The sequence below is a fragment of the Uranotaenia lowii genome, chromosome 2 (genome assembly GCF_029784155.1).
Source record: "Uranotaenia lowii strain MFRU-FL chromosome 2, ASM2978415v1, whole genome shotgun sequence".
In the NCBI taxonomy this organism is placed as follows: domain Eukaryota; kingdom Metazoa; phylum Arthropoda; class Insecta; order Diptera; family Culicidae; genus Uranotaenia; species Uranotaenia lowii.
This window is the reverse complement of record NC_073692.1, coordinates 328,224,400-328,238,909: the sequence shown is the minus strand read 5'-3', so window position 1 is coordinate 328,238,909 and position 14,510 is coordinate 328,224,400. Positions and strand designations below refer to the sequence as shown.

General features: G+C 39.2%; 1 protein-coding gene across 1 annotated transcript; it reads right to left on the bottom strand.

Annotated features, from left to right (window-relative positions):
- Positions 1 to 249: 249 nt before the first annotated feature.
- On the bottom strand, positions 250 to 5,938 carry LOC129746243 (toll-like receptor Tollo). The gene has a single exon (XM_055739810.1). The coding sequence runs from the start codon at positions 5,179 to 5,181 to the stop codon at positions 1,240 to 1,242; it is 3,942 nt and encodes a 1,313-aa protein (XP_055595785.1). The 5' UTR covers positions 5,182 to 5,938; the 3' UTR covers positions 250 to 1,239.
- Between the last annotated feature and the right edge of the window lie 8,572 nt (positions 5,939 to 14,510).

The window sequence follows — 14,510 nt, the reverse complement described above, 5'->3', positions numbered from 1 at the left end:
TACCAACGTAGATAGACAAAACACAACACAACGGGCGACGCTGTTTGGTAAAAGTGGAATTGGATTTCGATTCCCGGAGATGATGAGGTGAGTTCTTCGTTTTTTTTTTGTGATGGCGCGCAAATGATGAGTCGGTTTCCTTACCAGGTAAATCTCTCTCTATCTAGAAAGGTTGCGGGTGGAAAAAAGGAAACAGAAAAAGTTGGTGTGCCTTTTCGGAATTTGGAGAAATGGAAAGACGGCGAAAGGTTCGTTTGAATTGAAAATTGTATTTCATTTTTTCATAATAAATTATTATCCTATAATCAAATGTACAAATTTTGTTTTGGAGCCTTTGTTTTTTGTAGTGTTTTGTTTGTTGCTCGCGGGCATTCGTGTTTTCTGTTTGCTTGTTTTGGGTGAATTTCTTACTGATTTTACCTCGTTTTTGCATGTATACATCTAATGGGGAGCGGTAACTAATATTTGTTGTGTCTGCTGTGACTTTACAGTTAACGGGTAATGCTGGAGACTCTGAATTATTAATTAGATCCTTTGAGGTTTACCAAAAAGTTTGATTTTCGTTTTCGCCGAAATTATTTCCTAAACTTGTAGTATTTAATTTTTAATAGTTTTTGTTTGTAATAATGTCCTAGCTTGGATGCTGCCACAGTTATTCCTCGTTAAATATATACGACTTTTGTTTTCCATTTGTAGCAATGTTTGTTATCTGGCATTTGAAATACACTTAGGAGTAATAGTAAATTTATTTCGTTCAGTTAATAATAGTAATTTATAAAAACTAGTATCACGTTTATTAAGTCATAATTGTTTTCTCTCGGGTTGTTTATTTCCGCGCCTCGAAAAGTACTCTTCCTATAGGGGAAAAATAAGTTTTGTGGCTTCTTCTCTTAGCTGACTCATTCGTTCCTATACGCTATCTTTGAGCGAATCATAATACGTTTAATTATATTTGGCAAATTAGAAATGAGAGTTTGCGGGCTGGCAAGCATGAAACCCTTGCTGAACTTTAGTGTGTTAGTTAATGTGTGTGTTTTGTGTCGATGTGTAACGCTATATGCAACGCTCCCAAACGGGAAACGAAAAACTGAATTGACTCGATCCATAACATGACTAATGAGATTCTCTCAGTTTGTTGTCTGTACAAAATTTACAAGAGAAGTTGTAATAGAAATAAGGGGCCCTAAAACTGGTCACCTATTAGAACTAGGAAACAAAAAACGAGAGCACAGTCCTATCTTACACGAAATAAGCTCTTCCGTTGCGCCCCATCTGGGGCGTTTCCGGTATCGTGGAGTACACGTGACCAAGCGAGGCACTGGATCGGCTCATGTTGTAGTGCTGACTCATGGGAGCCTCGTAGTGTTGGGACGATGCCGACGAGGACTCGTCTTCGGTGTTGCAGGTACTCTGGGATGGCGTACTCTGGTTCAAGGCCACCGGAACGGCCATGCCGGGATGGCTCAGTTTGCACCATTGATCGAGTCCAGCGGTGGGTGCCGGAGTATAGCGAAGGTTCGGACTTCTGGTAATGTCCCCTAGTTTCATCAGCTTACGGTCCTTGTCCACATCTGGCAGGGCATAGCGTAGTTTATCCCAAAACTTTCGCTCGCCCCAGCACGCAACAGTACACGTTCGGATGAGGATATTCATGATTGGATCCATTGCAACCAGTTCAACCGGTGCCGTCAGGACAACGACGATCTTGTGCCTCCTGTAAGCCGGTCGAATGCTTTCAATGACTGATTGCAGCGCCACCCGGAAATGAGGCTGAGACCACTCGTTCTGCAGGAAGTTCATCGAAACCACCAAGATGATCTTCTTCGAAGCATCCGCTGCACTTTGCAGCGAATCCGAGAGAAAAGTGTTCGATTGCACATCCCGGTGGTGCAGACAAATGGAATACCCATAGTGCTGCAGCTCAGCCCCCAAAAGTCGTCCGACAAACTCGTTATCGTGAATGCTATACACCACATAGCTGTCGTACAACTTATCACTGTCCTGTTGTTTGCTGCTGGCCATAATTATGGGATCCTTCACTAGCCGAACACCGTACTTGGCATGGGCCCACAGACGAACATCTTGTCGGAATACACAGGCCAAAGCCACAACCAAGGCTGTTCCGATAATGGCCACAACAATTGCTGCCAAAAGTGGCACATAGCTTCCCCCAATCAACCCATGGCCCATAAGCACCGTTCGATGAACTGCCGGAGGGGCCACTTCATTGTCAAACTCCAGCCGAGTCTCACAGGAACTTATCACATCACCAACCACACGACTGTCGGCACAGATCATTCGATTGATGTCGAAGTCGCCCTTAATGTCCCTAATCCATCGCTGTAACTTATGCAACGACTCACAATCGCATCTCCACCGATTGCCCTCCAGCGACACTTTGTTCAGGGAACCGGTTTCCGAGGCCGCTGCCAGAGCTTGCCACGGCAAAAACTCACTTATTTTATTGTCACTCAGATTGATCACTTCCAAAAACTTGAGATTTTCAAAGGTCTTCTCACCCACGTAACCAATCGCATTATGGTCCAGGTATAGTTCATTCAGATTCGTTAGCTGGTCAAACTCGAAACCCCTTAACTCTTCAATGTAATTGTTCTCCATATGTAACACTCGTAAACTCGGAATCCCATTAAAGGTTCTATTATGCACATTCGCAATGTTGCTATTGTTCAGGTAAAGCACTTCCAACTTTTTCTTCCCGATAAATTGATGGCTCCCCAACTGCTTCAAATCATTCCCATCCAAATAAATCGTCGTCGCGTCCATCGGAATGTGTTCCGGAACCTCGGTGTAATCGGCATTTCCACAATCAACAATGTTCGTCTTCCAGGTATGATCGTGATAGCAGCTACACCGATCCGGGCAAGTCATCTTACAGTCGCAGGCATCGAACTCGCAACAATGGCACGTCGCAAAACAGTGCGTCTCGTACTGGCACAGGAAATCGTGCGAGTTCAAATCCATCAGGGGCCTAATCGACGCCCCCCTTTCGTGCTCCATCGTGCACATCACCGTATCCAAATCCATCACCCGGGGATGTTGCCTTAGATGAGCTAGCTTATTAATGCCCTGTAGCCACTCCATCGTACAGTCACAGTGAATCGGATTGTCCCCGATGTAAAACTGGGGCATGTCTCTGTCATCGCCAACACGCGTCAACGCCAGCGCCCCAATATCCAGCTTTTTGATGTAATTGCCATACAGCACCACCTTCGCTAGGTTTTTCTTGTTCAAAAAAGTGCCAGCCGTCACTTCCTCCAGCACGTTGTTATTGAGGAAAAGCGTCTCGATGCTATCCGGTACGTTCTTGTTTTCCACCGAGACCAATCGATTGAACGACACATCCAACATTTTAATCTGCAGATTGTTCAAATCGTAGTAATTTCCCAGCTCGGTGATATTGTTCTGGTGCATATCGAGCCACTCCAGCGATGCCGGCAAATGGCTATAATCGAAGTTCCTAATTTGATTATCCGATACATTGAGGAAGACCAGCGCCGGCAGCGAAGTGAAGACACCGCTAATGTCTTCCAGTTCATTGTTGTCCAGCCGGATGGCCCGGATTGTTGGGTTTGAGCTGAAAGCCGATTGATCGATGTGACGAATCGCGTTCGACGCTAGATTGAGCACGTGCAGCGACGAAAGGGTCACGAACGCGTCCCGTGAAATATTGGTGATCCGGTTTTCGACCAGTCGTAAGCCGAGCAGCTGCTCCAGACCCTCGAACGAGGCATTGTTCACCGTGACGATGCGATTCTTGCCCAGGTCCAGTGATTTCAGGAAGCGCAATTTTCCGAGCCCTTCCGGGATCTCTGTCAGCCGGTTGTCGTTCAGATTCAAATCGTTCAGGTTGGTGAGATTTTCGAGGGCTCGGGCGTGGATCGTATCGATGATGTTCGACTCGATGTAGAGCTGGTTGAGGACATACAGGTCACTGAACTGATGCTGGTCGATTCGTTTCAGTTTGTTGTGCGAAAGAGTGAGCGCTACCAGATTTTTCAGATCGCTGAAAGCACTATCGGCGATTGATTCAATCATGTTGGATTCTAGATTGAGTATTTGCAGGCTGTAGAGTTCCCGGAATACGTGTCGGTCAATTTTGGTCAAGCTATTGTAGCTGATGTCCAGAACGACGAGTCGCTTTAATCCGGCGAAGGTGTCCCGGTTGATCCACTCAGAGGTCAGTTCGTTGTGAGATAGATCGAGAATTTCTAGCCGGTCTAATCCTTCTAGGAGTCCAGGTGCAAGAACAGAAAGGGAATTGTTCTGCAGGTAGACTTGACGTAATTCTCGTGGAGACTGGAAGAGCTCTGGGGGAAGGGCAACCAATTTGTTACTAGACATGTTGACGACTTTGAGAGATCCTAATCCGACAAAGGATCGATCGGCCAGCGACGTCATTAAGTTATCTTGCAGCAACAAAACATTCAGCGATCGGAGAGACGACAGACCGTTGTCTGGAAGTGACAATAGATCATTATGAGACAGATCCAGCACTTCCAAACCGGTATTGCAAGCTTTTCCTGGAGCGGTTGGTCCATTTCCCCAATCGGAAAAACCTAGCTGGGAAATATCGGTCAACCGGTTTTTGGTCAGATTGAGCTGTCTCAACGAAAACAACGGGCAAAACACATCAGTCGGCAAGCTCCAAATGTTGTTATCAGCCAGGTCCAATCGCTTCAATTCGGTCAGCCCTCGGAAACTTTCCGGGTGGAATTCCAGATTCATTGCGGACCAATCTGTGTTGTGGGTTCGCAGCGATAGCGATCGCAAATCTCTCAGCGTCGAAAGGACCATCGAAGGCACGTACTTTATTTTGCAGTACTCTATTTTCAGATCCCGGAGCCGCTTCAACGACCCCAAAAATGCTCCCGAGTGTTGATTGGCTTCCAGGGAGCTCTCGAAAAATAGAATATCGCTACATTCGAGCTTCAGCGAGTTGATCCGCTCGATTTGATAAGAAGTCAGGTTCCGCATCAGCGTATCGGTGCCTCCGATTGTTTTCAGCTTGCACGACAACACAGTCGTTACTGTGTTTTCATCCTCGGCGTTTTCGTCTATGACGCGCAGCCACTTGCAACCCTTCGGTCCCATTTCGGAAGGGCGTGCATTACTGCAGGCTACCAGCAGGGTCAAGAAAAGCAAACTTTTAAAGAAATCCATCGTTGAACAGGTTTTTTGTTGTTTGACAGGATCAGGAACGTAAAAAGGCAGGGGTTAAACAGGATAATCTGCCTAGCAGCAACTCATGAAGACACTTGATTGGGCCATATGAAACTGAACTTAAGATTTTTTTTTGGGGGGGGAAACCACTTTTCTAATCACTTTGCATATGTGGGTAAATTCATTTTTTGTCCAATAGCAGGTTGCACTTCTTCCCTTCAACCGACATTGGAAATCAACTACTTCTCACACCAATTCGCTCCCACACTTACTTCTTCAGCGGCTCGGACTAATCCCAACAACGCTCACTAGACGGATGTTTCAAATTCAGTGTTAAAGTCACACACTTAGCTTCATCTTCTCGCACTTGATCCGCTTCTCTTATCGCTAGCGTAATGATGCACCCACAATCCAGTGTTCCACACTACACCCGTTCGCTCTCAATAAACTGTATTCGTTGTAAGAGCAATCCCGCAGAATTGAAACAGAAACAAACAGTGACACAAGCTTAACAAATTTTGTTTCACTGCCGAACCAGAACTATATGCCAATTTATGCTGGTTCTGGAAAACTGTTTCACCGAAAAATGAACGAACGAGCCGAGAATCCCTGGTTTGGTTTGGATGGACCTTCCTTATTTCTTGCTTTAATAATCGTGGGAAGGGGGTTGATACTTAAACTTTTAACAGATTGTACGGATTTTTAGGACGATTGCGTTTTTGCGTCCTATCCCGAAGATGGTCGAAGTAATAACTGAATTTCGTTTCTCAGATTTTGGCAGCAGGACAAACTTTTTCGGCTGGTTCCGGCGTGAAGGCAGTGAATGAATCGGATTTGACGGTGGTGGGAGTAAGCCGAGAGTAAATTTGTATGGGAAAATGAGCGAATGTTTACAGATTCTCTCGGTTTCAACCTATGATTCATTGAAACTTCATTCATTCGGAGGGGAAATTGAATGAACGCTGCATTCCTTCTCTCCCTCTCGTTCTTATCCAATCTTCTCTCCCGCTCGCAATGCATTCAATTTTTCTCTCTCGTATGAATTCATTCTGCCTGTGTTCAACCAGCCGCCAAGTGTTTTTCCCGTCCAAATGGTGGGCCACGATGGTAAGCCCTCATAATTTTCTTTGCTTTGCTTCATTATCTCCTTCGCTTTTCTCGCAGCTTCCCGCTCTTGCTGCCGGCATACCCTTAAACTTCTCTCTCCCTCTCTCCACCCATTCCGTCCCGAGCAGGCAGGGGGAATGCAATTTTCAACTTTATTACGGACTGCGGTTCGTTCCCGTATCCCTCTAGAGTTGTTGTGTGTTTCGATTTTCGACCCTTGCCTAGCCCACTTTTCAAACGAAGGTTCGTTCTCAAAACATACACAACACATCAAGGTCTTCTCCTCGTTTGCTCCTCGACCAAAATCCTTCACCCGTCTGTCATAGTCCTTCTTTCTTTCCCAGCTGCTGCCATCCTTGTTTCACTCCTTGCTGCTTTTTCTAGTTGTTTTTTCTCCTCAGTCACCCATCACACTCCGCAGGCTAGGAATTCAGGTACCTCCCTGAGATAGACGACTGAACCCGAAGTCCACCAAAAAGGATGGAGTTCAACCGTAACAACAACTCAAAGAATCGCTCACTGTTGATGAAAAAATAACAAATGGAAACTGTGTCAGTGTTTTGTTTTCAGTTTTTTCCTTCTTCGTTTCTCTTATTTTTGCGCTACCGGCTAATCCAGCTGGACGGATCAGCGCTTTTCAGCTTCACATATTTTGTATGTCTCGGCCGTACAACTCATACCTCACAACGAACTGAGATGCTGCACGGTTCCAAAAAGTAATAAAATATAAAAGAGGCCGAAATCCTGAATGCCTGTATTCCGATATGGTTGCGCATTCTTGTTGTTTTGTTCGGGACCGTTTTTGGCGCGGATAATCTAAATGAATTTCTGTTAGAGATTTGTCCCAAGGTTTCACAAAAATTGCGGAATGTTCCTTTGAATGGCAATTGTGTTACGGTTTCGGGCTCTCGACCCTGCTTAGTTCCATCCGTTTTTCAAGGCAGGATTAGATTTAAGGTGATATGATCGGTAGCACTGGCTTTCTCAAAATCGTCAAAGGGAATTGATGATATCTCGAATCTCAAACAATTAAATTTTGATTATTTTCAAGCAACCAGGAGTTTTGCACAGCAATGATTTTGAAGGTTTAACAGCCTCGAAAGGGCTGAAGCCATTCAACAATTCAGCTTTTATTCTACGGAATTTTGGTTTTTCAGAAAAAAAATCTGAAAAAAATCTCTTCATAATATTCATGATCAAATTTTTCAACAACTGTCAATTTTTTTTTGTTTTATTAAACTCTCTCTCTCTTTCCTTTACAACCTTAGCCAACGTGCTTATGCAGTCCAAGATAAAGTATCGCCAAAAGAACTTGATGGAATGCAACCTCAACTCATAGTATGGTGCTGCCATCTAGTGTCGAAAAAATGGTTTTCAATTCCGATAAATAGACCATACATATGCTTTTAAATTATGGAATCAGGAGGTGGATAATTTAAAAATGAAAGTAAGTACCTGTTAAATATTCACTTCTTCGTTGGAAATTTATTCTGGATTGCATGCATCAAGCAGAAACTTTCAAAATCATCTAATCCCGGGAAAAATCGAACTGAACAGCACAATACAATCTGAAACACGTGTCACATAAAATTTTAGATAAGATAAATGTTGAAATTTTCCGTCATTCAAATTTGAATAAAAGATTTTTAGAATAACAAAAGATTAAAACAAGAAATTCAAATTTGAATTGAGCACTTAAAATTATTTATACTAATACTACGTACACCAGGATCAGGAATTGCTTTTTGACATGCCCAGAAGACCCGTACTAATTCTCCTCTCATTAAGTTAACTTTAAGAGATGTCTATCCAAAGCTCAAATTCGTATGAATTTTTGATACCTTTTATTTAAGCAAAACTCAACAAATCACCATTCTGGTTCTCATTTATGTGTGTATACGCAAAAAAAAACTCTAAAAATATTATTTTTTTTGGGATTTTGATCCTTAGGGATGATTTATCCCGAAACCCAAATCTCTACAAATATAAATAATTGGCTGAATCTCAACGTGAAGTCCGTTGGAACCCTTAAGATGCATCGACCTAAGAGACAAGAAAGAAGATATTTTCGAAGAAAATAAAAGCCAAATTTATTGCTATTAGTCGCAAATAGAAATGTTCTCATTATTGTTCTCTATGTTATATTGATTCATTGAGTTTTGCTAAAATAAAAGGTGTCAAAAATCCATTCGAATTTTAGTTTTGGATAGACATCCCTTAAAGTTGACCAAATGAGTTAAAATTTGTAGCGGTCAATTAGCAATTCTAGATTCCAAGTTTTGGATTCTGGTATACGTAGTATTTTTACAGTCACTTTGGCTGACAGTAGAGGAATCACTTAGTACTATGTACAAAAAAAAAAAACATCGAAAAAATATTCAGTCTTTCATATGTTGAAAACAAGAAATATTTTAATGGCATATTGGTTGGTTCGTACGTAAAATTTTCTCAATAAAGCAATGAATTTAAATTTGAATAACAATTTAGGTTAAACAATCGTGATACAATCTAAACCTTATTATTGATAGTATTCTATGAAAAATTCATATAATTGAAACACTGAACTTTCATGGGTAAAAATTTTAATCTAAATCAATATGTATCCGATTTGAATGTCGAATAAATTCGCGATTGTTCGAACGATTTTACAAAAAAAATAAACTATTTCGAAACGTCATTTAGCGCTATTCTAGCTATGGGCACCTTGCCGAAATCACAGAAAAGTCTATAATTTCGCAGAATTTAAAGCAAATTTTCATCTTTTTTTTTTCAATATACACAGATTTCACATAACTTTTTTAAAGTTGTACGTGTTTACAAATTTATAGTATTTTGGCCAACATAAATTTTGATTTTTTCAAACTTTGTTTTGAAAAACATGATAAGACTGGTAGGGGAAAGTCGGGTAAGACGGACACAGCGGGTAAAACGGACACTTTCAATATTTCGAAAATAAAAATGTGTGGTACAAATCTAATGATGAGAATAAGTTTGCTTTAGTGTTTCAACACTTTTGAGACCTTTTGTTTATTTACCTCAAACAAGGTCTCATAATAGTTAACAAAACAAACGAAAACTTTGAGGACCCACGATTTTGTGTAATTTTCTATCCTCAGAAAATAGTTAATAACTCGCAACATTTCCAAAAATTCCAACCGTTTTTAAAGGTGGAGTGTTTATTAGGCTTCTCTTTAATCATATAGCGGAAAATTAGCGAATTTCTGTCGAAGGGTTTGTGCAACAAACGATTTTTTTTAAAAAGTTGTTAAGGCAGGTAAGACGAACACCTCAAGGTCGGGTAAAATGGACACATAAGTTTCTCCAGGGATTTCAAATATTTCATAGGATTGATCCTCCATGTGTCTTCATAAGACCTTGACAAGACCATTTGTTGGTCAAAAAGCACTCAGAATCACAAAAAGGCCATAAAAGCTGTAAAAACTGGATCCCTGGTAAAGACAGCGCCTACAGAATACGAAATTCCGAATACCACACTGTATCGCTTTTGGTCTTAGAAAAATTGGTTCCATTTAGGTTTAAACACGTTCTAAAATACTTTTCTCACTTAAATATGTTCTTTTACAGCTATTTTTCTGGCAAAATGTACTTTTTCTACGCAGTGTCCGTTTAACCCGACAATTTATAGAAAGTGTAATTTGCATGCATTTTTAAGATTTCTACAAAAACAGTCTAGATGAAGCAAATTTCCTAATTCCAAGGGTTAATGCGATAGCAAACAACCTAAACTGCTCATCTGAACGAAAACTGTGATGAAAACAGCAATATCTGATTTTCTATTGCGATTCTACCTTAGAGTGCCCGTCTTACCCGACTTTTCCCTAATAGCCATTGACTTTTCTCAATTAAAATGTGAAAAAGAGTCCATTTGACATGACTTTTCAAACAAAATTATGCTTTTTTCATCACAGAAATCCATCTCACGGTTTGAGAGTAAAATCACAGAAAGTCAGATTTTTTTTTATCAAATCACAGAATTTTTAGGCAATCTTGACTTAGAGTGCGATTAGTTCAGTTCTTAAAAACTGTTAAAATCGTTGATTCAAAAAATTCATGAACTTGATGAACTTAAATGCTTGCCATAGAGCTGCTTTTTGCATATTAAATGGGGGTGGTAATTCAATCGACGACGTTGTAATCTAAATCTGATTTTGAATAAATGGCATAAGATATTTTGAAATTATCTTGTATATTTCTGAAAATCAGCAAAAAAATATCGAAATTATTTAATCGGATACACCCAGATAGCGATGTACAGTTTAATAATTTTTTTTTTTTTGGAAAAGATAAATTTTAGCTGGAAAAAAGTATGCAGATGATATCTAAAAAATCTGAAATAACACAAAATTTTGTTTGAAAAATAAAAAAACTTTTACCTTTATTTCCCTAAAATAACTATTTATGCATAAACACTAGACTGGCCCATAATAAAAAAAATCCTTATATTCCACGCGGCACCCCTTAGATTGGTGCCTTTAGGTGAAAAAATGACTTTCTGAAAGTTTCAGGTCATTTGGCAGAAGCACGAGCTGGCGCAAAGAACTTGAAATTTGTATGGAGATTTTCGGCAAAATGTATGAAAAATCGACATACTTTCACTCTTTGTGCTATAAAATATGTTTCCAGTATGTTAGAAAGCTCAGAATTTCAGGAATTGTAGTTCAAACAATGACAAACAAGTTTGTAGAAAATTGTGACGCGATACGAATAGACTGAGATGAGTTATCCGCAATGATTTTTTTCGCATTTCTTTGATATATCGTGAACGGTGTATGGGCTAATAATCGCACTCACTTGATCGCATCGTCACACAATGCAGCAGTTCATAGTTTTTCGGCCTTTCTTTCAACTTTTTGCAAAAATATTTGTTATAAAATAAGCAACAACTTTGCCGAGGACACAAACTTTCTATATATTTTTTTCATTGTGTGACAATGCGATCAAGTTAGTACTAATAATCCACCTATACACCGTTCACGATATATCAAAGAAATGCGAAAAAAATCACACATTTAATTGCGGATAACTCACCTCAGTCTATTCGTATCGCGTCACAATCTTCTACAAACTATTTTGTCATTGTTTGAACTACAATTCCTGAAATTCTGAGCTTTCTAGAATACTGGAAACATATTTTAGAACACAAAGAGTGAAAGTATGTCGATTTTTCATACATTTTGCCGAAAATCTCCATACAAATTTCAAGTCCTTTGCGCCAGCTCGTGCTTCTGCCAAATGACCTGAAATTTTCAGAAAGTCATTTTTTCATCTAAAGGCACCAATCTAAGGGGTGCCCCGTCGAAAAATATGTTGTAAAAATCATCCCATACAAATTTGGGCCAGTCTAATAAACACCCATTTTTCTAAGTGAATTTAAATTTTTATGGCGATTCGCTATCTTTGTGTTTTAGGGTGGCAATCGATGTGTGAGACGAATGTCATGATAGAATTTTGAAAGTCGATTATATACATTTTGTAGCTTGGCCGCTCAAAGTTTCTGTTTTTTAACCCTCAAAAATCACCAAAGGAGTGGGGAAGGGGGGGGAGGGCACAGGAAATCGGAAACATAGAAATTTCCATTATGATGCTAAATGACTTAAAAATTCATGAAACGTTGAAATCTGGTGTTGTCTAGTTTTTTTTACATCGACTACCTATAAAATTTCAAAAATAACCAGAACATCGAGATCTAATACACCTAGGTTTTTTTTTACACGGTTTTTTTTTTACGCGGTTTTTTTTACACGGCTTTTTTTACACGGTTTTCGGGAATTAACACGGTTTTTTTTTACACGGTTTTCGCGAATTAACACGGTTTTTGAGAGAAAATATTTTAAGTCCTTTTCAAAGGAAAACACTTGGAATCTTTTTGAAGTTGGGAAAATCTTATCTATTAGACTAAGAACATGATACATGAGACCTGAGACCTGGGATCTGAGACCTGGGATCTGAGACCTGAGACCTGAGACCTGAGATTTGAGACCTGAGACCTGAGACCTGAGACCTGAGACCTGAGACTTGAGACCTGAGACATGAGACATGAGACCTGAGACATGAAACATTAGAAATTAGACATGAGACCTGAGACCTGGAAACTGAGACAGGGAATATTAGACTTGAGACCTCAGCATGAGACATGAGACCTGAGACCTGAGACCTGAGGCATGAGACAAGAGCCATGAAACATGAGACTTTAGACCTGAGACATGGGGCATGAGACATGAGGCATGAGACATAAGTCATGAGACCTGAGGTATGAGACAAGAGCCTTGAAACATGAGACCTTGAGATCTCAAAAAAAAAATGTTTTGGCAAAAATCCACTTCCTGGGACTAAATTGGTTTTCCAAAAAACGTCTTAGTCCCAGAAAATCGATTTTTTGCCAAAAAAAAAAAACCAGATAATACTAGATCTCGACTAGAGTGTCCGTCCCGGGATTTCACGGGCGGAAATTCTCGGGAATTTGAAAAATTCGGGAATTCCCGATTCCCGGGAATCATAGTTTCATTCCCGGGAATTCCCGAAATGTATAAAATTATTACTCTGGAAAAGCCTGATAGCCTCCGGAACCGTTCTTATTGTTCTTTTTGAAAATGTAGTCATTCAAAACTTTTTGAGAATATGTCGATTCCTGTGGCAGTAGACATTTTTCAGCTATTTGGTACATTTTTTGTTCATTCAAATAGGTAAGTTTTAAAGAGTTATGTAAGAGTTATGTATTCGCTTTTTATATGAAGGATAAAAATGTAAAGTGTTCAGAAAAACGAAAAAAGATTGGAATAATCAAGCAAATACAAAGACTATATTTGTCTCAAACACCTAATTGCATGAATGAATTCTTCATTTGACTGATTCATTTTTAATTCATTTAGCATCGAAATTAAAATTTCGTTTTTTTCCATATCTTTTGGCCCACCCCTCTTTTATAAGGGTGAAAAACTGAAACTTTGAGCGCTCTGGAGCACCCCTCAATCAAATCCGATTGAGCTGAATTTTTGCAGCTTTTCGGGCCGATCTACAGAATGTATTTATATGTTCGGTTTTTGAAAATTTGACTTGACTATATTTTGAACTAAAAAGTTTTATTTTTGAGAAAAATCCTACTTTGTTTTTCCATAGAAACTTATTTCTCTTTTTTTAAATCAATCTTTTCAGGCACAAAAATTTGCAAAAGAAATGGCATTTTTTTGGTATTCATAGCGTTTTATCAATGACTTTTTAGCTTTTTTTGTTGTCTTTATTAAAGTGGTTTTCAGCCACAGGCTGGTTCATCTCTGGACATTTAAACCTTTTTTTTCGGACATTTAAACCTTTTTTTTTAGTGTTGAAAATCAAACTTTTTGATATTACAAGGAAACTTCAACATTTTCCAAAATAAAGAATAAAGATCTTCTTTAAAAATGGCAAGACGATTCTGAAACGCTCAATTTTATAGAATTCGGATATATCATGCTGGGTTACTACGGCTCGAATGAGTGAATTTATGTAAAAGAATTAGATATTTAGTTTAGATATGAAAGCTGATCCTCTAAATGTTTGGTTTTTTATTTCTAAAAATCGATCATTATATGGTTCATTTTGAATAATTCAAAATATTAAAAAAAAGTTGAGGAATTTTGTTTTTAATGAACATTTATATATAGATTGTAAGAAACAGTAGTCGTTTTAAGGTTAGATTCCTTAATATATTGTCATGTAAGAGCTAGTTCAAATTAAAAAACATCTAGAAAAAGATACTGAAAATTTATGATTGGACAAGTCGGAATAACAAAATATCAACCCTGAGGGCTGTCCAAGCGGTAGATGCAAAACACAGTTTTCGATCACGCTAAAACATTTCGGCTGGCACCGGTGGTGGCGTAAATTGCTGTTCTAGCACAGTTATCGATTTCAAAATTCCCAACAGTTATACGTTTTGTTCCAAATTCATGCAAATTTGGAACAGGATTTCAAAATATACGACACACCGATTTAGTTCACGGCGAGAAAATTTTAGAGAGTTAGAGAAAATTTTAGCCAACAATGATTTCTTTCACACATGTTTGGGTAACATTGGGTATGATAATAGTTTCTTTTTGAGACATTATTTGAAGGTTTTTTTTTTCGCTTCAAAAAACCTATACGTATCATAAATTGAGAATAGATATTAATAAAAACCATATCAAGTATAATTAATAGATGTCACATTATTCTTGATTTAATAT